The 24,386-nt window shown below is 33.5% G+C and overlaps 1 protein-coding gene across 1 annotated transcript; it reads right to left on the bottom strand.

Annotated features, from left to right (window-relative positions):
• Positions 1-11,924: 11,924 nt before the first annotated feature.
• On the bottom strand, positions 11,925-16,110 carry LOC149243762 (lipase-like PAD4). Its single transcript, XM_089371303.1, has 4 exons — positions 15,957-16,110; positions 14,513-14,822; positions 13,625-14,368; positions 11,925-12,788 (listed from the first exon to the last, which is right to left on the bottom strand). The coding sequence occupies exons 1-4, from the start codon at positions 15,980-15,982 to the stop codon at positions 11,925-11,927; spliced, it is 1,944 nt and encodes a 647-aa protein (XP_089227429.1). The 5' UTR covers positions 15,983-16,110.
• Between the last annotated feature and the right edge of the window lie 8,276 nt (positions 16,111-24,386).

The raw sequence follows: 24,386 nt of genomic DNA, 5'->3' as shown, positions 1-24,386 counted from the left end.
GATCCCAAAATTGGGACTACCAAATTGATTTTTCATTGTTTTCCTTTCAATGTTACAAGACATATATATACATGCCGAAGTATCCATAAACCCCAATCCATTAACCCTAGATTAGAACATAATTGTAGCTCCCTTGACCAGATCTACAAAATACCATGAACCGAAAACCGTCACGCCCAAAACCATGTGTGAAATCCATACACAAAACCATAGGTAGATCCGCCTACCTAATATAGTGTCCGGAAAAAAAATTCCCAGGACGCTAGACTGGACCTCATAGAGGGGGGCTACTAGCCCCCTCAAAGCCCCTGTGACCCCCCCGCTCTACCCAACGCAACGAAGGGGGAGCTTCGCCCCCCACCCGCACCCCCGTTTACCCCCTAACTTAACTATTAGGACTAGTCATGGAAAGAATATAACACAACCCAACACTAACTATGTTATTAGTGCAATCGTCATTAAACACATACTTCCTGTGGCATATCATAGTGAATCACTCTCTAGCAATGTCTAGAGATACCCCACCTACACCACCTATGATAAGGACATGTATTCCATTGTGCAGACTTGCCTGTAATGGAATCCTTATATTTTTTGGAATGAGATGATTATCCAAAGTGGTTACAAGCTGATACAACTTATGAAAACATAAGGGAAGTTACAGTATGACCACCATCAAAATGACCCACATATCTATAAAAACTCCATTTGAACTCCAAATATAAGAAGGGTAGTACCAATCATGTCATAGAATGCTTCAGTCGGTCTGCACTTGTGGCACTAATCACAATTCTCAACTCTTATGGGAAGAAGACAATAGTGACTCAAAAATCACTACCATATACTAGATGTTGATGGTAGGAAAGCTTCAAGCTTCCACCTTCAAGGTGCACAGTTGTGCTAACTATTCCACCTTTATGTTCTTTCAAGAAAGCATGCTAAGTTGATCTAGGAGGCACATTATAGTCAAGTGGTATGAAATTTTGGTGAAGGGAATATTGTGGTACTACTATAGGAGTATTTTTATTAATTGAAACTTCGACAGAATGTTGACAAGTATATTAGGTCTTGCACTACCTACATCATCTCCAAAACAACCATTAAGAAGAAAGGCCTACACACCCATATCCCTACTCTTAAGTGACTTTGGTAATATACCTCGATGGATATATGTCTATCCTTCCTTCTACCAAGCTGGGCAATGACTGTGTGTTTATAGTCATTGACATACTTTCTAAGATGGCCATTATGATTGCCTGCAAGAAGAGTATCACAACGGAAGCCATTTTCAAGCTCTTCTTTAGACGAATGAAAAAACATCTTTTGATTTGATAGATTATCATATCATATCAAGATAGTATGTTCCTAAGAGCGTTTTGGTTGACCCTTTGGTCATTGTTGGACACCAATCTCACCAAATCAACTTCCTTCTATCCCCGACATGATGGCTAGACAAAGGTCTTTAAGAGGATGAGTGTACACATTTTGTGAATGTAAAAATCCTAGCATCAACACTCCTAGGATGAGTGTCTCCCTACATTTAGCACAACTACAATATATTTCTCCATAGCTTACTTGCCACAACCCCTTTTTGGTGGGCTTGGGATTTCAATTATTCGGTCCCATTGATGTCGCATTAGCCCTTGCAACTACACAAGAATTATCTACACATGTTCAATCTAGAGTTGACAAAGCTACCAAGTTTATTGAACAAATTCAACACATCTGTCACCAAGTCCTTGATATGTTGAAGAAATTCAATATTAAGTACAAACAACACCATGATCAACACTGAGTGCCACACAAGTTTCGAGTGTGAGACAAGGTTTGGATGCAATTGCAGAAGGGATACCTTGTAGGTTCTCATCGGAAGCTTTGAACACTTCTCTATGGAGATTACGCAGTCACCAAGGTTGTGGGTGACAATGATTTTGAGCTAAGTATCTCCCCATTCCTTAGCCTATGCCTAGTGTTTAATGTGGACCTCCTTTGACCATACTTTCCACCATTGTTGGACACATCAAAAATCACATAACAGATGACACTAGTAGAGATCAACCTAGATTGCATTGAATAGCAAACAATTTATCAAAACATTGGCACACATATTAAAATCACTTACAAATAGAAAATTCAACTGTATTAGGTTTTCAAAGCAAGCCAACTCTTGCACCAAGGCAAGTGGCTCAACAAGGCAAGTGACTCACCAAGGTCCAAGTTCAACAGAAGTTTCCCCATATTATAGAGGCACTCAATGTAATGGAAACCATTACATTCTAAGGGGGGAATATTGATCCCAGTCGATATCAATGACCACCCACCTACTGCTCTAGCTCACAACATAGATTTCTATTTTGGTAGATTTTATACAATTTTTTTGGTCCTAAATTTCCACATCCATTTTGAGGCCCTACATGGCATTTTTTGGAGAAATTGGCACTTAATAGTCATAGATTTCCTAGTGCAGTTGAAAAATGTACTTCTTGGTTATACCTTTTCAATGGGATACTGAGCGCCCCAAACATATATCATATGTAAAAACTACGACCTCATGAAGTTGATGTTACAACTTACCTATGGGGGCCAGAAGGCTTTTGGTTCTTCATCTCCTAGGTTAGGTTTTTGGAAGTTTAGTGTTTTCTCATTGCTTCTTTATGATAAAAAGACCTTGGAGCCTCATTGGAAGTGAGTCCAATGAAGGCGCATAGTGGTCACATATCTTCTTAGAGATATGCTACCATCATTTGAGCTAGTTTGTTTTCATTATGCATTTATACATTTTCAACACTTTCCATAATTTAATAGAAGTAAAGTTTCATTGTATCTGTATATTTTGGTTACAAAATTGTATATCATTTCATTCCATTCATAAATTCAAATCATATTTTTTTCCTTTGGAATGGAGGTTGGGGCCTCTTTTCTTGGATGGATCGATTATCACTTGGGTCCCCATTTCCTTACCTTTTTCAAATTTGTATTCCTAAAGCCATTGATTTGTCTTCCTCCTTCCATTCCTTTCCAACTTTTCCCTATCTCCATCTAACTTTTTATATGAAGATCTTGTTGGTATCCCTCTGCCTTGGGTTTTAAGGGCCCTCGGGGTGTGGAAATCTTCTTCTTATGAATCTGAATCCTCCCCTTGTGTCCCCATAGGGGCCTCCTCTAGAGGAGGCATCCCTTATGGCACTATAAAAGAAGAGGGATTAGTAAGGCTTGGGGCATTCTCTGTTATTGTTGCAGTAGTTGGAATTTCCCCTTCTTCCAAAAATTAATTCAAGATATCAAATCTATTGTCTAGATCTGGGGATGTCTTGTTATGTGATGAGCAGAGGTTCCCTCTCTAAACGTTGGCCTTTGCTTTTTTGGAGACTTGGGCCCTTTCCCTTTCTGTCTTGTGGTTACTTGAGGATGACCTTGGTTGTTCATCCTAAGGGGCTCTTATCTATTTCTGTTTTTGCCATTGTTATCCATCATCAGGATACTTTAGTTGCTCTTCTACCTTCTTCTTGCAATTGCGTGAGAAATGCCCATATTCATTTAAAATATTGCATTTAAATGGAATTTGATTGCAATCAACTTCCTATATGTGAGACCAATTATCTAGGTTTATATTTGTCGAAGCCAATAAACGCTTGTCTAGGTCCACTTGCACAAAGATCCTGGCAAAGATGTCATTCTTATGGCTTAGCTCAGTCCATGTATTTGCCAAGCTAATTAACAAATTTTCTGAATTAACAAGAATTATAACCCCAAAACGAGAACTCTAGCCCAAAAATCCCAACTTTTGTGCAAAAAACATGAAAAAACACCCCAAAAACAAAAAGTGTTGAAGTTGCATCAACATATTTTTTTTCCAGGTTAAAATTCCAAAAAACAAATTAGCAACAACATTAAAAACCAAATTTTTTTTGCATTAAGCATGGAAAAACACCCAAAAAATGAAAAGTATCATCAACACCTTTTTTCTTTTTTTCTTAGGTCAAAATTCCAAATTTTTTAAACAATGCCAATAAAAACTAAAAAAATGTGCAATAAACGTGAAAAACACCCCGAAATCTAATTGTGTTGATGTTGCGTCAACGTTTTATTTTACTTTTGTTAGACTTCCATTTATTTGCAATGACGTTAAAATAAAATACTATGACCTCAAAAAACCTAAAAATTCCAATTGTTTTCAATGATAACGTTAAAGATAAAACATTCCAACTCTAAAAACCTAAAAATTCCAATAATTTTCAACCATGGCATCGATGATAATATCATGACTCAGAAAAACCTTAAAATTTTGATATTTTTCAACCATGACATTAAAGGTAAAATATCATGACTCAGAAAAACCTTAAAATTTTGACATTTTTCAACCATGACATTAAAGGTAAAATATCATGACTCCGAAAAACCTTAAAATTTTGATATTTTTCAGCCATTGAATTAAAACCAAATATCATGACTAAAAAAATCCTAAAAATGGAAAACATAAATGAGATAGTCATTATACTAAGAGTAATTTTTTCTAATACTAAAAGCGCTCAAAAATATTAACCTAAGGCAACATGAAAAATTGTATGCTAAATTTAAAAATCAACCATCAAATAGACACATAGTGAGGGTGGACATGGCCCATTGCAATGAAAACTTAAAAATCAACCATGAAATTAACACACAGTGGGGATGGGCTTGATCCATTGTAATGAAAACTTAAAAATGAATTGACAAATTGACACATAATGGGGTCGTTTTGATAGTCGAGCATCGATACAACTCCTGTAACAAAAGAGAAAGAAAAAATAGATAATTAATTATTAATGAAAGCACAAAAAGAAACAAAAATAAATCAAAAACAAACAAAAATAAATTATATATATATGAATAAAGAGTTATCAAAAATTTAGAAAGATAAAACTAATAATAATAATAATAAAACTATAAAATAAATTAAAAAATAAAACATATAAATTTTAAAAAATAACTCATAAATGAAATAATAATAACAACAACTTAAAAATAATAATTATAAGAACTATAAAAAAATTTAATGGAAAATAAAAAAATATCTCACTAACATAACAAACAGTATATGTGTATCAACAAACGCACATTAATTAATATAAAAAATAAAATAAAATAAAATAAATAACACAAAAATTTCTACGTAAATTCCTAGAATCCACACGAAGCAAACCAGGGGATAAGAAAGTTATATATATATATATGTTTTTTAACATTTTTTAATTTATTATTCATCATTTTTATTTTTTTAAATTAATTTATAATAGGTTTTATTTTTTATTATTTATATTTCACGCTGTATTTTTATTAGGTTGATGTAAGCTTGTGGTAAGTCTATATTATTATTATTTTTATTTGTCAAGTTGTATGTGATCTGCTAGGCTTGACCTGTGGCTTGAGGAGTTGAGAATGAGGGGGATCTAATCCATCAAAGTCATGTGAGTATCGCACCTAGCCTTGGTCACACTAACCTTTAGCTGACTGGATTTTTAGCAATTCTCCTCCCCTAGCACATGGCACAACCAACCCCATGAGGTTTGATCCTACAGCGCCTTGTTGACGAAGCCCATCCTTAATTGGTCATGCTACTAGGACGTTGTAAGTTTGTATTATTATTATTATTATTATTATTAATTTACGTGATATTTTCTTTTTTAGATATTATTAAAATTTAATAATTTTAATTTTTAATTATATTTTTATTTCCATGTGTTATTTATTTATTTCTATTTTTTTTAATTATATATATATATATATATATATATATATATATATATATATATCATTTTAACTAATTTATATTATTGGTTTTTTATTTAATTTTGTCCTCTCTAAGCTAATTTGTTTTAAATATTTTTTATTTTTTCTTTAAATTAATTTTTTTGTTTTTTTTATTTTCTTTTAAAATTAAAATTTATTTTAATTTTTCTAGTTATTAACTTCAATTTTTACGTCTCATTGTTTTAGAAAAAAAAAAAAAAAAAAAAAATCAAATATTATCATTTTCTGCATAAAATTTCATAAACTTTGTCCTTTTTATAAAAAATTATGTTGAAATTTTCCATAAAAAATCTTTGGTTGACATGTTATTTTTAGCAGCAAAAGGATTCTGGAATGTGGATTTATTTTTTTTTGTTTGTCAATTTGCCTGTGATTCTATTAATTTACGTGATATTTTCTTTTTAGATATTATTAAAATTTAAAAATTTAATTTTTTTAATTTTTAATTATATTTTTATTTCCACATATATATATATATAATTTTCATTTTAACTAATTTATATTATTGGTTTTTTATTTAATTTTTTTCCTCTCTAACCTAATTTGTTTTAAATATTTTTTATTTTTCCTTTAAATTAATTTTTGTTTGTGTTTTTATCTTCTTTTAATATTAAAATTAATTTTGTTTTTTCTTGTTATAGCAGTGGGTTTGTTTTTTTAGCTTCAATTTTTACGTGTCATTGTTTTAGGAAAAAAATTTCAAAATTTCATAAATTTCGTCTTTTTAAAAAAAAAATTGTTGAAATTTTCCATAAAAACTTTTTGGTTGACATGTTATTTTTAGCAGTAAAAGGATCCCAGAATGTGTATTTATTTTTTTGTTTGTCAATTTGCTTGTGATTCTCCAGGCTTGACTCTGCACCGGCCTCGGCCACACTAGCATTAAGCTCACTGAAATTTTTAGCATGTCTCCTCCCACTAGCACAGAGCACAACCACTCCTTGTGAGGTTTTATCTTGGATCACCTTGCTAATGAGGCACATCCTCAACTAGGTGTGCTAGTGGGACTTGATGTGTACTTTTTAAAATTATAATTATATGTAAAATTTGTATTTTTTGTCAACTTTTTAAAAATATTATTTTTTTGTAATAACGTTTTAAAATATTAATTAGCCATACATAAATATATAAAAAGTCTTAACTTCAAACTATTATTTTTATTATTATTTTTAAGATTGGCAAACAAATTCGCATAGGGTCTACAGTATATTAATTTTATTATTATTATTAAGATTGGGAAACAAATTCGGATAGGGTCTACAGTATATTAATTTTATTATTATGTTTAAGATTGGGAAACAAATTCCCATAGGGTCTAAAATATATGGTGATGGGGTACACTGTTAAGTCACTTTGTAATGTGAAGGTCATCGATTCAAAACTTGGTGGGAAAAAATTTAGTCATGTTAAGGGTTGGTGTGGCGCAGGCCAGGTGCAATCCTCGGGTGATTTTGACGGCTTAGATGTCCCTGGGTCGCGGTCTCTCAAACCATAGGTCAAGCTTAATGTAATCTCTGTAGTACTAAGACCACTTCACAAAAAAAACGTTGGCAAACAAATTGAAAATTTCATTACAAAAAATATTGCAAAGAAAAAAAATAGAAACTTGAAAAGCTCTTAAAAAACAAACAGCTCACAAAAAAAGGGAAAAATAAGACAACTTTAAAAATAGTTAAATAACCAACATTTAAAAAAAAAGAAACATACTTAAAATGTAAAAAAAATTAAAGTGTCAAAAATCTACCCCCAACAAAGTTAATGTATGAGTGTGAAAATCACCAACATTTTAAAAAATTATCCATGCCTAATATATTAGAAAATTTAAAGTATCTAAAATATACTCCAATAATTTTTTTATTCATACCTAATATATTAGAAAAGTTAAAGTATCTAAAATATACTCCCAAAAAGAAATGGTGATGTTGCATCAACACTTTTCGAAATCAACATGAAAATCACTAACATTATTAAAAAATGTTCATATTTAATACAGAAGAAAATTTAAAGTGTCAAAAATATTCTCCAAAAAAAAGATTGATCTTCCATCAACACTTTCTAAAATAGTCATGAAAATCATGATTTTTTTTGCAACCTCTAAAGATATGAGAACTTCCTACAGTTCTTGTTAAGTTGGTAACTTTGTTAATTTATTATACTCTTCAAACATTCTTTGTCACATTAATGTTGCGAGAATAAAGGAAGCTCGACTCGTCCGAGGACTATTTTCATAACATCACATTTAGGATTAAAATCTGGACTCCAATAATCGGGGTATAACCATTGGGTCCCCAAGAAGTAGAATGCATTCCTAAAGATGAGATCTCGATGTACTTTGCTTCAAACAGGAAGGTGTGAAACCCTCATCGGAAAAATGAAGTTGAAAACCGTATTTTAATCTTCCTATCCAGTTATTTTGCATCCATGCCTGCAAAGATATCAAAGAGGGCCATAAGCCCATAAAATCACTATGGGTCCATGATCTACAAGCTTCAAGGCCATAGATCTAGATTGAGAGATGTGGACCTTCACCTTTAGAATATCATTGATCTTCCACATATTTGGAGGATTTGACATTTTGAAAACACTACCCTATAAAAACAAGGCCATTAAATGTCACTATATTTGAAGGGAGGACAGTGGGGGGAGATAAAGGAGACAAAGGCCCTCCTGAACCTTGATTTATGATATTAATTCTTTTTATAAATATTAATAATAATAATTTAAAATAAATTTATAATATATTTAGCTTTTACAATTATATTTAATCTACAATATGAAATGTATAATTGAAAAAAAATAAATAAATAAAAATCTATCTTATAAGTGAAATAATAAAGACATGTTACTACTAATATAATACTGATCATGTTACTACTAATATAATACTTAATCAGTAAAGAAAAACATCAACCTCTTTAATCAAGAAAAAAAGTCCTAAAAACTAGAAATCCATAAATATGATTCCAGCTTTTATTAATTAAAAGAAACATTAATAAGATCTTTAAATGTTAAATTATAATGATACCATGAAAACAAAATATTTGTTTACTTTGCAATAAGCCATACAATAACACAAACTCTTATATATATATATATATATATAAAACAAAGCTTTTAATTAAAAAATTATATATTTATAAATAATATATTACTTATATTTAATATAACAAAGCTCTTCATTAAAAAATTATATATTTATAAATAATATATTAATTATATTTAATATAAATTTTTTTCTTTTTTCCTGCGTAAAGACTATTTCTATTAAAAAAGAGAAAAATATATGTACAAAGAGGACCAGGCCTCAGTGGGGGTTGAAGCCATCCCTCAACCAGATAATCTGATACACATAAACACCTTTGACAACCAGTCCAAGATTGAGAAAACTTAAGACATAATTTTCAAATCCCTTACACACAAAAATGTGAACCAGAGCTGTGATTATCACTGCAGTGCTGTAGACGACAATGGCTTTATTGATGATCATTCTGCCTTGATAGCCATATACAAAAATTGACAAAAACAAAAAGCTTTCTGAGCCATAACCTGATACAATTCATGAGATTATAGTGGCGAGTATCATTACCAAACCAGGAGCTGAAACAAAACAGAAATACCATTGTCCGGAGAAGCATAGCAGAAAGATGAAGAAGAAACCAGGAGAGACACTGCCAACAGTGGGCATTGTACCCAATTCATCAAACACATGTCTGAGAGTTCAGAGCCTCCCTTCCCCCTGGCTAGGAGAGCCCTCCCCTGTGACTACCGTGATGTCTTCTTCTCCCACGTCGCCGCCGCCTGGAAGAGTTTCCAAATTCAGAATGCCACCGGGTGGATGCTGTGGCTCGACTATAGGGAAATTGCGCTGTGTATAGTCCACTGGAGGCTGAGGAGCTTCGGGCGCATTCCCTTCTTCCTGCATATTATCACCCTTGAACACGACATCAGCCACATCTCCATGAAGAACGCTGTCTTCCAGAGACTGAGATGTAGTGGTATGAGTGGAGCTGCTAGGCTTATCCTCCTCCTCGGCTAAGATCACTGTAATACAGGCGGACCGAATGGGTTTATTAAGCCTGCTGTGGAATTTGAAACCGGTGGTTTGGAAGGAATTGTGCGGGAAGGGCCTGCCATGATCAAAAGGCGGAGAGGACGGGGATGCTGAGGCCAACGGAACAATATTCTGGGGGGCAGACTGAGAGGCTCGTCCACGATTGCCAGTGGTGCGTCCTCGACGAGATACACCTCGACTTCGCACCATATTCAAACTAACAAAGAGACCTGGGAAGGAAATAAGGCAGGACCATAAGAGATAGGGTCGGGCAGGGGTGCAGGAAAAACAACGGACGGATATGGAAGGAGCTGAGGAAAGCGATAGCATAAACCAGAGGCCGAGCCATGGTTAAATCAACCTGCGCGAGCTCTTGAGCTGGGTGCGCATTCAATGTCGAGTGTCTGACCATTATTCTGTACCCTTTGGCATTCATTTCAAACGCTGTGGGTTAATGGGATCAACGCCAGAGTGCCAGGTGCAGGGACAGCTGCCGGCGGGGAGTAATTCCCTCTTGAATGATCCGCTATGTCACCCGCATCCAGGTATATTTAATATAAATTTTATTTGTATTAATTATATAATATTAAAAATCAGTTTTTAACCTAACATTACTTAGATTTCTAATGTATTGAAAACAAACAACATGGAGGTACTTCAGGATACAATACGCATCATTGTTTTAAACAAAAATGTAAAGGTGGATGAAAGAACGCATCATTGTTTTAAACGAAAATGTAAAGGTGGATGAAAGAACTATGTAAGTGTAATACAGAAATGTCTACTTTCACCTTTCTTATTGTGATATGTATTTTGTTGTATTAAAAAAAACTTATTGTGATATGTATTTTGTTGTATTAAAAAAAAGAGTTCTAGGGTAATAATTTTTGGTTTTTTTTTTTAAAGTTGGTTTGGTGTAATTTAATTGATAAACAAAATGGTTTTGGTTTTTTTAATTTTTTTAATAAGGTATTGTAAATTTTAGAGAGATTGTAGTTTATTATTATTAAATATATTTTTGAGTGTATAAATGGTTTTAGTATTTTAAAAAATGTTAAAATATTTTATTTTTGTAAATTAAATAATTTAAATTTATGACTTTTAAAAAATTTCACAGAATTTTAAGAAAAAAAATTTGCATAGAAAAATATTACCAAAAATATTTACTTTATTTATTAATTAAATTATATCTTTTAAATTTATTTAAAAAATTTATTATCATGATAAGATTAGATTATAAGATCTATATAATTTTAAGGAGTTGTCTATAATGCGACTTTTTGGAGATTCCGGTGACTGAATCCGGCGGAAGAAATTGAGGTTAAATCTTGATTTGTTGCAGTTAAAATGGTTTTTTAACTGCATATTTGGATTCAGCACCCTCGAAAACCCCTGCGACGCTTTCATTGTGCAGAAACTAGCTATCAAACTTGCGATTCCAATAAATTCCTGCAGCATTTCGACCGGAAAAACCCGCCGAAAAGCTTTCAAAAAGTTGCGTTATAGACTATTTCAAATTTTAAGAATTTAATAAGTTAAATACATTTAAGTATTAAAAAATATATTTTAAATAATTAAAATATTATAATTTAATAAAAATATGTCTAAATTCGATTAAAATTAAAAATAAATAACTACTGGCAATTCATCGAGTTGTGTGTGTTTCTGAAAAACATCTAACTCTGTATATGAAAAGCCACCACAAAAACAGGTGAGAAGCCTTTTCAAAGGAGATCCAATCAGGGATGCAATTTGATGGATAAAATGTTGAAATTTGATTAGAGCGACCAGCATTTTCAAAGGACATCGAATCAGGGATGCAATTTGAACGAATAAAGGTTGAAATTTGATGGATAAATCGTTTATGTAGGAAAAATTGGTCATAAAATTGGATACAAATAATAAAGATATTAAATTTGATAAATTGTTTGTTTTCCAATCTTAAATATATATTTTTTCTCAATCAACAAACGCAAACACTTAAATTGAACATATACGTCAATAAAACATGGAGAACGCTTACGACACATGATTGAAATTTCCAATAAATTATGAATCCCCATTTACAAAGTTCTATAAAATTTCACATCGTTCTACTTTTCATTATCTCACATAAACGAGAGCTCCAATCAGGGGATTGATTTTTGTTATACTCTTTCCAATCTTCCCACCACATCGTGAACCTGCTTCCTGGCAAGAAAACATCTGAAGAAATACCGAGACTCTCTTCCATCTTTGTTACATACTCTTCAAACATTTCAAGTTTTTGTAGGCTTTCGTGTTGGCCTTGTTTTAGATTTTCCATGTCTTTCCGAGCCTCTTCTACATGTGCCCAAAGGCACGAATCCGGGGTGCGGGGTCGCCAACCTCGTAAACGGCGAGTTTTTTCTTTCTCTTCCATCCATTTCTGAAGAACTTTATGGCGATTGTGTCTTCCATCTGAAAGATAGTTGCCATTGCTGTTTGTCTGATAATAATATGCAATATCCAGAGGCTCTACCAGTTCTCTATATCTATTGCCAGCATTTATCCACTTATTTTGGGATTGGAAATCACTTGGCAACTCGTGATTCTCCCACATTTCAATAATTTCATCCCAAAATAAGGCAAGCTTTACCCTACACAAATTAGCCTCGATATCCATCCTTCCATGTTTTGTTGAGGAATCATAGTATGTCACACCTTCCCTCTCACAACGCTCTCTATACCGCTCAATCTCTGCGATAGCACCTTGCTTTGGATGAAGTTCGATACGATCCTCGATATCCATCCTTCCATCTTTTGTTGAGGAATCATAGTATGTCACACCTTCCCTGTCACAACGCTCTTCATCCGGGTCATTCTCTTCGATAGCACTTTCATTTAGGTGAAGTTCGATATTTAGCCAAGCAACGTTAGTGTTCTTCGCATTTCTTTCTCTTCGTAAGAAAAGCCGTGCAAGATTATTCTACGCAATTTAAGGACACCATTTCAAGAATGAGTTAGGTGAAAAAATAAATTTCAAAAGTACAACACAACGCTGCAACTAAAATCTGATATCAAATCTTACACAACAATAAAATAGCATAATTTTTCAACAATAAATCTTATCAAAGACACGTACATACCAACCTCTATATATATATATATATAAAAGGTTACAATGCCCAAATTAGAAAAAAAATGTAAACCTCTGTAACGAAGGTCAATTTTCTCACTTGATTGATAGGAAAGATATAAAAAAGGTTTATATGCATAACATTTTCATTAACATTAAAAATTTATATATATTAAATTCAAATAAATAGAATTTACACAAGAGTGTAGAGTTAAAAAAAAAAACCGTTATTTATAATTTTTAAATTTGCTTATCTCTATCAATTAAATTATAGATTCAAGAGTTTATAATTAAAAATAAATTTTTTGTTATAAATTTGAAAATTAGTTTATCTATGTCAATTAAAATATAAATTTAAAATTTCATTTATTAATATTATATAATTAAAAATAACAAATTAATATATTTTGAAAAATCATATTTAAAATATTCTTTTATCGTGGAGAAGAGCAATATAGCATATTCACTCGATAAAATATATCTCGCTATTAGCACTTTAAACATCATATTTCAATCCTATTGTGTTCACTTATATATTTTTCTATTTATACAGTATTAAAAAATAAACCTGGTTTAATAATTTTTATATGTAATAAAAAAATTCTATCTCTATATCTATATATATGATTTAGAATTTAGAATTTTTTTCTTTCAATTTTACATGGAAAAATGGAATCGAGTCCCACCTCAGCTCCGGACGCTCCGAGTCCGATAGCTTCTAGCTGCAATGAGATTCCCATCTGGTAAGACGATTCTGAATCAGGATTGACGGTTCTTCTCCCGCTTATGGACTTTTCAATGACCTTTTTCAAAATAGAACCATACATTATATGCTCTAAAAAGCAGTTCCGTATAATGGAAGGGGAAAACCCTTCAGGATTCTGCAATGTCGAACGAAGCGTCTGCAAAACGATCTCAGAATCGTCGATACAAGTTCCGCCCTCGCTTGAGCAAAACATGTAAGTGCCAAAAGCCCTGTATGGGCTTGTCTTTGTAACCCTATCTGAGACGCTTAAAGAGGCTACTGTAGAAGTATACTGCAGGACATTTTCAAGAAGAGTCTTACAAGAATCTTGAATAGAAGAATCTTGAATAGAAGAATCTGCGACTTTGCCATGCCAATACGGCAAGATAACAGTCAAAGGCTCCGCAATGGATTCAACCGGTGCAAGGAACATTCGAGGAACTATATCATGCTTGGAAACCACATGCAAAAACTTGCCTGTCCAATTCTCACGGGCAACTGCTTCATCAAGTCGTTCATCCCCCACTAAAGGACATCCAAATGTTATGCAAAAAGGAATGCTCCCCCACAGCCTCTTTTCCAGTACCCATAGTGTGGCCAAAGTTGCAACTGCACCTCCTAAGGAATGACCCACAAATACAATGGGCTTTAGTTTCCATTGCTTGGAATCCGTATAAATCTGCATCTGATTCATCATGGAATACATTAACACACCGTTACTTTTCTCTTTTAATTTATATAATTTCATCTATGGTAAGTGAACAAGTAAACCCTCTTCTGTGAAATTAAAGTCACATTTTTCAGACAATTGTATTTGGAATCAATTTACCTCTGCCCGGAAATTCGTTTTCACCATAATATCCAGGAACAGCTTAAGAGCACCCTGATGGACCAGGGCTGGCTCATCATGATTACCCTTGAGGGAATCCGAGAATACCCGATTGTTTGTTTGTATATCGCCCTCTTCATCGATGAAACTTTCTCTTTCAAGAAATGAAGAGAAGGCAACATATAAAAAGCCTTCATGCTCGTGCAGACGAAAGCTTTCTCCATTGCCTACAAGTTGTGACTCTTCCCAAGCCTTTGACAGTATTTCGCATGAAGCAAGGAAAGTTGCGGTCTCCTGATCGGCAGTGAACCTGGAACAACACATCTGTAAATTAGTACCGAATGGGCATCCGAGTATGGATCCCTATAAGTTCAGAAATGAATGCAGCGAATTTGAATCAGTTCTTCGTGTTCGGCGATACAGACAACGGACAGATCATGTCTGATGGCATTTCCAGTAAAGATTGTGTGCATTAAATGTGTGCAGTAAAGATTGTGTGCATTAAATGTCAGTTTTGCACATTTTTGTAGGACCTATCCTAAATAGGTCAAAATTTTGATAGAAATTCCTGTAAGATTTAAAAAAAAATCCTTCAAATTTTTGAAAATTTAAGTTACAGCAGCTTAGCTTTAGAATTTTGAGTACCCAAAAATTCTCGGTAATGCTGCTATAAAAAATAAATTAAACACTGCTGCAGTCTGATTTCTTCTTCCAATGTTTTTTTTGCAAAATTCTGGATTTCTAAAAATTCACGACCACATGAAATTGTCGCCTTTTTTAGACCAGGAGATATGAAGGCGATGACCAAAAATACAATCAGACATTCATGACTTGAAATGAAGATAAAAGGAATAACAATGAAAAGACACGGTATATGATTATGCACACAGCTTCTAAATGGGAAATCTGAGTAGTATAGTACCCTGAAACCAAACCACTTAGTTGCTAAAACCTACAGATCAAAGATGGGATTATTGGATCTGCCATTACTGGACTGAGTCAAACTCCGATTACTAAAACCACAGCTGGCCTCCCCTGCCTCTACCTGAGGAAGACCAGTACCCGCGGCTGTCCTAGGCAGAAAAGCCTCCTGAGCCTCAGCAGGGAAATGAATAGCGAGAACCTATCATCGCAGACCCAGACCCATACCCATACCCAGAGTGCAGAATGAAAGGATGGGTCATCTCCAAGGACAAATACCAATACCAGTTGCAAAGAATACTTCCATTTTACCCACTACGAAACTCCAAAATTTCTCTGACGGACACCTTAAATTTCCTTGAAAAAATCAATCTTCATCTCCTAAAAACCTTAGGACCAAAAGCTAATGTTAAATGCTTTCCCTGCCCATCCTTCCAAACATGAACATGAAGATGCCTTCAACAAATGTAAAGAAAACAACAATATTGGGAAAAAAATATATGTATACAAAGCTTATCCTTACGGTGGGTCTGGTGAGTCTTCCGCCATGGTCTGGTATTGCTACTTGATTTGCTTTGCTTCACATTGGCGTTGGATTCAGTAGCTGAATGGTCTCGCCATTATAAATCTTAACAAATACCGGTTGTTTCTTACATGGAGAAAGGAAGAAGCCCAGAAACATCCTGTCCCAGAAAACGACAAAGAAAACTCAAAGACTTAGAACAGGTTTAGACTGTAGAAAATCGTACATGTCACTGTCGATACAGCCATCAATCTGTTGAAAGAGAAAGAGACATGAGCCAATGTGAAAAGAGGGACCTGCATTTTTTTTCTTCCAAAGAAAAAAAAAGAGGGGCCAGCATTATTCCATGGTTTAAAGTGCTTCTAGGGACGACTCCCCATCTTAACGTGGTGTTCAAATGTTCTTATGATGCGGTATAGTTACCTAACATCATATATAGATATGTAGAGCTTTTTTCACTCATATAATTTTAAGTAGGTTTTTTTTGTTTTTTTTAGAGTCTCCATCTTAACCTTTTAATGCTTCCTTTGATATTTTGAGTGGTTTAAGTCATTTGATATTTTGAGTTGTTTAAGCAATTTTTAATTGATGTTTTGATTTGATTATTAATTAGTTTTAATGTTGGGAATTTTTAGGGAATAATCATATTTAGAGTATTTAGAGTATTTGGTGTTGTTTATTATCACAACAGATGTAGAGTTAGATTGAGGCAATTGAATAAATTCACAATGAGATTTAGGTAACCAAATAAATAGTGATAGTTATGAAAAGAGATTTGACCATTAGAGTATAACTGCTAGCTTGACCTATAATATAAAATATTCAAAAAAGATAAAGACTCTAACTAATTTATGACTAAATGTATGTAAAAATATATTTATTAAAATAAAATAATATCCTCTAATATATTTATTAAAATAAAATAATATCCTCTATGGTTACAAATAACTATATGATGACTCTCCTAACAAATTTGGATCAAGAAATAGTTAAGTTCTATTATTTTATTTCAAGTTATGGTTAAATTAATAAATAATAAAACCAACCTTGAATAAAAGAATGAATAATCAATCAAATTAAAGTAGAAAAATGACTAAATAAACAACAATACCTAGAATCAAAATCAATTTAAGAAAACCATTCTAAATAAATTAGGTAAAGAAAATTAAAAATAAATCAAAATTAGAAAATAGGCAAGCTATAAATAATACTAAATGAAACTAATACTAATTGGCTTAATGGGCTGTGACCCAAGTTTAGTGTTAAGCAACCAAGCAAATCCCTACATTACTGACCTTTTCGGCATCAATCCGTGGAGCACGAACTAAAGGCTCACCTGAAGCAGTATGGGGATATGCTGGAACCAAGTTTTTGCATCATGAGATGGTTGTAATGTTGGTTATTTGCCCTAACCTTCCATCGCGCAGATCGATAAGCCCTTTAGGGCTTATCAAAGTACTTCTCTTATTTGTCTTCGAAGCCTCCGCGAAAGCCTTCGGTCATCCTTCGCAGACCCTAAATAGATAGATTAGGTACTTACGTGCCCCTATAATTACTCTTACTTCTGTATCTACCCAGATTCGCTTAAGTATTGGTTACTTTAACATGCTTTACAATTATCTTATGTAACTCGATTGATTGTTCATATGTTGGAAAAATAGGTCCAACTTTTCTTGACCATGGGGCCATATGACACAAGTGTCATCTACAAACCTTTTCCAAAGTCAAGGCTGGAAAAGAGTAGAGGACAACACCTTAGATTCAAACTCTTCCATGAACAAAATATCCACAACAGGAGACAGGGGGAAACTCATGGCAACACCACATGTTTATTCATAAAACTCCCCTTCAAAGTAGAAGAAAGTGGAGGTAAGATAAATCTGCACTAAATAGGCAGTATCAGGATTAATATGGCATCTGACAACCTCAATGGCATCGCTAATGGGGATACTGGTGTAGAGAGAGACCACATCGAAACTAACTAGCTTATCACAAGGACCAAGCCTAGTACCCTTTAACTCATTGACAAAGGATGTTGAATACTTGACAAAGGAGTGAGTGAGACCAACAAGGGGTTTAAGCTTCTGGGCTAAATAGTTAGCAAGAAGATAGGTCGGTCCCCTTATTGTGTTGACAAGAGGTCTAAGAGGAACCCCTTCCTTGTGGATCTTAGGAAGACCATAAATCCTAGGGGCGAGAGGGATACTCTTGATGAGCTTATGGCTCAAAGAGCTAACCGAGCTACTGGATTTTATGGCATATATTTAGGGGGTTGAGATAGAGAGACAAATAAGGAGAGATGGAGGGAGGTATAAATATAGATGGCAGGGGGAGAGAGGAAAGAAGAGAAAGATAGAGAAAGTTAGGGATAGGTAGATAGAGTGAGATGGGGGAGAGAGGGAGGGGAAGAGAGAAGGAGAGGAGGAGGGAGATAAACGCAAAATGAAAGGTGGAGAGAGAGGGAAGAAGAAAGAGTCTCGTAGAGAGAAATACAGACATAGAAGTTAGATCTAGAAAGTCATGAATATTTTAGATTTTCACTAAAATAGATGAATTGATTTCAATTTAGTTGTTGATTTATAATCCTATTTGATCACATGCACTATATGCATTGGTTTCAGTGTAGGTATAGATTTACAATTCTATTTAATACCTTACACTAGATGCGTTGATTTCAATGTCGATGTTGATTTCTACTCCTATTTGATTGCTTGCACATGATGCATTGGTTTCAGTATAGATATTTATTTCTAATCATATTTGATCGCTTGCACTAGATGCATTGATTTCAGTGTAGATGTCAATTTCTAGTCATATTTAATACCTTACACTAGATGCATTGATTCCAGCGTAGATGTTGATTTCTACTCATATTTGATTTCTTGCATTAGATGCATTGGTTTTAATGTAGATATTGATTTTTAATCCTATTTGATTGCTTTCACTAGATGCATTGATTTTAGTTTAGATGTTGATTTCTAATCCTATTTGATTGCTTGCACTAGATGCATTGATTTCATTTTAGATGTTGATTTCTAATCCTATTTGATTGTTTGCACTAGATGCATTGATTTTAGTGTAGATGTTGATTTCTGATTTGATGCAACAAGATGTATGATGTACACTAATTTCAAAGTAATTAGATTAATATTGTGCATTGATTTCAGTGTAAGAACATCTCTACCTCCTCCATCTATATCTCTATCTCCCATTATCTCCTTCTCTATCTCTCTATCTCAACTTGTAAACATACACACTCTCTCTCCATATCTATTTATCTATCTCTCCCTTCCTCCCTTTCCCCTCCCTCTTTCTCTCTTCCCCTTCTCTCTCTCTCTCTCTCTCTCTCTCTCTCTCTCTCTCTCTCTCTCTCTAACATTTCACTCTCCATATCCATATCTCTTCCTTCGTCCCTGTCTTTGCCTCTTTCTTATTACCACTCCCCCCATCTATATCTCTATCTCCCCTTGTCTCTCCTTCTCATCCCCAAAACATACACACTCTCTCTTCGTGTAAGCACATAAAAATTATTCAACCATAAATACAATACTTGAATTTTCATCCTAAATAAAATGTTTGCTTACTTGAATTTATAATTTGGTACATTATTATTATTCCCATTTTCCATCATTCAACATTGCTAATTACTTTGCATTCAAACCCGGTAATAAAAAATAGCTACCATTGAAAATTATTTGGGGTTTAACACTCCATAAGTCACAATGATTAACAAAGCAACAAAGACAAGGTATGTTGTTTACCACATTAGCTCGAGTTAAATATTTGAATGGTTCATGATTCAAACTACTCTTTTCATATGATTGATATGAGAAAATGGAAAAAGGTTAGTTTCAAATTGATTGCAATGAAGATTGTTTGTAATTGACTATATTCTTAGTATCCACATTTTCTATCTATCAAAACTGTTAGATTGACACTTTGCACTTAAAATTTGTATTTCATTATTTTTCATCATTCAAGTTACTAACAGTCTCTCTCTTCTCAACAAACTAAGATAACTAAGAAATTTTTAAATTAAATTGACCAAATTAATCTTAGACATATTTAGCATATTTAAAATTATCAAAATAACTAGATGCTCAGCAAATTTTGTATGACTGCGCATGACTGAAACCAGTCTAGATCCATCTTAACACTGGATCAATCAAGCAGTGAGAGGGATCAAATCTCTCGAGGTGCAAAACTTTCCTCAAATTTTTCACTCAAAAAATAGGTTTGCACCTCGAAAATTTTGATCGCTCTCGGCACTTGATAGATTCGTTGTTAAGATGGATCTAGGTTGGTTATTAATGTTCTCAATAATATTATCCTCGACTTCATTACTATTATAATTATTATCATTAATATTTATAAAATTAGTAAGAAATAATTGTTCATTAATCTTATTATTATTATTAAGTAGTACAAAATTATTATTCTTATTCTTCTTATTATTACTATTATTAACACTATAATCTAAGATCTTAACATTATTAAAATTACAAGGGTCAAATCTAATAGATTGGTCGAATATTAAGCGAGAAGGATAGGGTGAATGGCTGGAAGAAGGGAACTGGTTAACTACTGGGAGATGTTGGTAATTCTCAAGAACCGAGGGTCCGTGACGGGGTGAACCCCTCGACTTGTTTGAGACCAAAGACCAAGCAAAAACAAAAACAAAATCAGGAGATTTGGATGAGGTTCGATGGGGGGGTGGAAGAGCAACACTGGAGGGAGGGTTATTGTCAACGAGCTGCATAGACTTGGATCTGGGGACTGGAAATCGCAGGGAGGTTGACAAACCCTATCAGAGGAATGAGCAATCAAATGGTTAGAATGAGCAACAAAGAACAGATGCTTAAGGGAGCAATCAATCTAGGAACTAACACTAGTGAGTGAAAAACCAGATGAGACCCGAGATAAGGAGGAATTCGTAGGGGAACAGAAATATCTAATGCAGACTCCTCAGCTCTTCAAAAAAGACAATAGCTAAATCGAATGTGAGGAAATTGTGTTACAAACAGTTGGGGAATATACGAAGTTTCGACAACCCATCAGTTGGTGCATCGAACTCGAAGAAGCATTTTCACTCAATAGGAACAGTCTAGAACCACTCTCTACCAAAGCTACATTTCTGTTCCAAGAATAGAGAGCAATGATTTGACCTCCATTAATCTTTCCTCCGAAAGGAGAACCCAAAAAACCAGAAAAGTGATCGGGAGGAGAGGATCTGTCTGAGAGCTTAAGAAACTTTTTTGGCTACTTGATATTTCAAACCTCTTCCATGTGAAGAGATTTTAATGTTGAACAAACCTCGATTCTTGTCAAGAGGTCAACAGACAACACAAAGGAAAATTCCAAATGCAAAAAGAATGCCTTACGAGAAGGAAGATTAAGACCTTTTCTAACCCTGCAGATCTCAGAACGAACCAAGGCCAAACTCACCTTTAGAAAAACTTGTTGATTCGAGGAATTTAACAGGGGATGCTTAACCCACATGAAAGAAGGAACAACGGAGGAATCTATACATTGCTTTAAGAATTCCAGATCTGACTTCATATTGGAAACCTCCAAGCGTGCCCGCAATGACTACAAAGGCAATGAAAGAGCATGTCAATGGCTTGTCGAATTGACATATGTTGCATATTTAGAAATGCATTTCCAAGACTACAAATAGTTTCAATTTTGATGTCTTCAATGCATAGGAAATATTCTTATATTCTTTTGAAAGCAAATGACATTGTGCAATCCATCTTTGTCATATAGGAGCTACAATATGTTGTTGCATAGTCATCTAAAATAATATGACCATCCATATTTTCTTGCCACAATGCTATGTTTTTATTCAAATGAATTTTTTCACGTATCATAGAGATTTCATTTCAATAGTTTTATAGGGAGAATAATAAAAGAGCGAAGGAGAAATATATATTATTTCGTTGTAATCCCGAGATCAATGAGGAAAATATCAAATGTTATGTTCTTTGAATATGCTTTGTTTTGTAAAAGAGAAGAAAGTATTTTGTTCATTTCCTTATTGTCATTATCATTATTGTGCAAAGGTTGAAAGATACAACTTTCACTAATCGGTGGGAAAGGGAAACCAAATCTATAGCTAGAATGTCTATGCTTTTTGCAAGTTTTCATGTGATGATGAGTCTGAATTCCAATCATTTCATTTGGAAACATTGTTGAATCACAAGTAAATAGTGATTAATGAAACCAATAACATCAAAATCAAGAGATTGTTTTTATATCGGTGCATTTTGAATACAAAGAAATACATTTTTCATTTTATGTTCCTCTACTTTGGAACTCTATGATAAAAAAAAATCTTGCACCTATTTAAAAAAGTCATTGTTTTTTGCAATCAAAGTATCAATTGATGATATTCTATGTCTATAATATTGACTAGATATGACTAGAAGACGTCGGATCAATGTGTCAATGCATTCATTAGAAGGGATGTTATTATAAGTTATTATGTAGCTAGATCTTCTTTTTCCAATGCATCGGTTAATGGGTCCCAGAGATGCTCAGAACTAGTGAAACACGAGAAAAATTTTGGTAGACCAAGTTGTTGTATCATTGCAAAGGTGTATTTATGTATGCCTTCAATGTAGTTAGGAGATGTGGAGATGTCTTTCAAACATCGATACACAATCGATGAATGTAGTATTTTTTTAATATTGGTCTATTGTTTATATCTTTAGAAAGTAGTTTTTGTCCTTTTAACTCTCCCTCGTGAATAGAAATCCAAGCCCAATTTGAAAATTAGTTTATCAATATACATATTTATTTAAAAATATATTCATCATATGTCTTGAGAATTCTCCAGACATCTGCAACAGCTCCGGTTGTGTAATCTGTTGATAGGAGAAGTAGCCAATGACATCAACAGGTCAACTTGAGATATAAAACCATGTGGGAAAGTTAAGTTCTTCAAAGAAATTATTGTGGAAACTGCCTAATGGTTGAAATAATTTAGAAGGTGTGATTTTTCTTATTCTTATATCAATATCATGCATTATATTGGAATTTGAGTAGTTGTGCACATGCTATTTTGATTCTGGCTCTAGATCATCATTAGCATTTGGTGAATCCAGTGTTTCTATTGTTGGAACATTGTTATCATGGTTTTGTTTACATTCAACAAAATGTTTCTCCCATTTGTTATTGATTACTATTTGTTCATTTTTGTAGAAAGTGGTGTTGCACAAATCACTTAAAGTAGTCACTGCTTTTTTTAACCAAACATTCCAGAAAAATAAGAATTCTTGTACTCCATTTTTCTCTTTAACACAAATGCAACTGTCATGCAGTTGTCAATATTTTTAGGCAAGGTTACTTGAACTTTGTCCAAATTGGTAGGAACATTTATAATTGTGCCTACTAATCCAATCTATGATATTTTGTAGCCAAGTTCCCTTATTTTTGCAAAGGTCATTCTTGGCACCATTGATATCTCCTCTAAAGGTGCTAAATTTGCAACATAAAGAAATTCCTAGTTTTGACAAATATGTAGAGATGATGCAAATGTAGGAAAATTTTCATTAAGTATTTCAGTGTTACAAGATCTACAATTTTGTTCATTAATTTTGATGGGTTTGACTTATGTTGCATGCATGAGGTTCTTAAAAGTTGACGATGTGATAGTGTCGATGAGTGGCATGTATTTCCCAAAATGCAATATGTCACACATGAAACATGCATATGTAGATGTGTCATAGATCGATTTCAAATATGTCTCAATTGCTTTAATTGATTGTGTGTGGTATTTCTATTCTTGGTATATTAGCAAGGGACCTTGTGTTCATATTGCATGTTTTAATTAATGCAAACGAGTATGTTGCTTGTTGGACTTACTAGAAAAAGAAACAAATATTTGTTTTATGTTGTGTTTTCCAAATGACAAAGAATGTGATAGCAATGAACAGGCCAAGAGGAGACTTATGAGCCAAAACACAACCTAGAAATTTATGCGTGTAGGTGCTACGAAATAATTTCGTGTCTCTCTTTAAAAATATTGTTTTTCAAATTTCAAGAAGGTGAAACAACTCAGCCCTCCACAAAATTGATTCTTCACAGTCTTGAATTGTTTCCCAACTCAAGGAATGTTCCCTCTCACCTTTCCTCATTAAGCATTACAATCTCACTCAAAGCTAATTGCATTAGTTCCAATCAAAATGGCATGATGTTTCGTTTCTTTCATTCACTTCATACATACATACTCATAGGTAGGGGAAGAGGAATCATCCTCCCATTCAAAGTCCCTTTTATTAAAAAACTTTATAAAATGATTTGATTCCCCTTATGTTATAGACAATTTTGTGCCTTGCAGCATCAGGCATGAATTGTCAATAATCCAAGGGATCCAAAGTCCCTAAACATGATGTTCCTACCCCTAGAGGAACAAGGTCAGCAAACCAA

Source organism: Pinus tabuliformis, chromosome 8, assembly GCF_031772625.1.
Source record: "Pinus tabuliformis cultivar Carrire ecotype Pingquan chromosome 8, CPIR1, whole genome shotgun sequence".
Classification (NCBI taxonomy): domain Eukaryota; kingdom Viridiplantae; phylum Streptophyta; class Pinopsida; order Pinales; family Pinaceae; genus Pinus; species Pinus tabuliformis.
The sequence above is the reverse complement of the archived record's forward strand: the minus strand, read 5'-3'. Positions and strand labels throughout refer to the sequence as shown.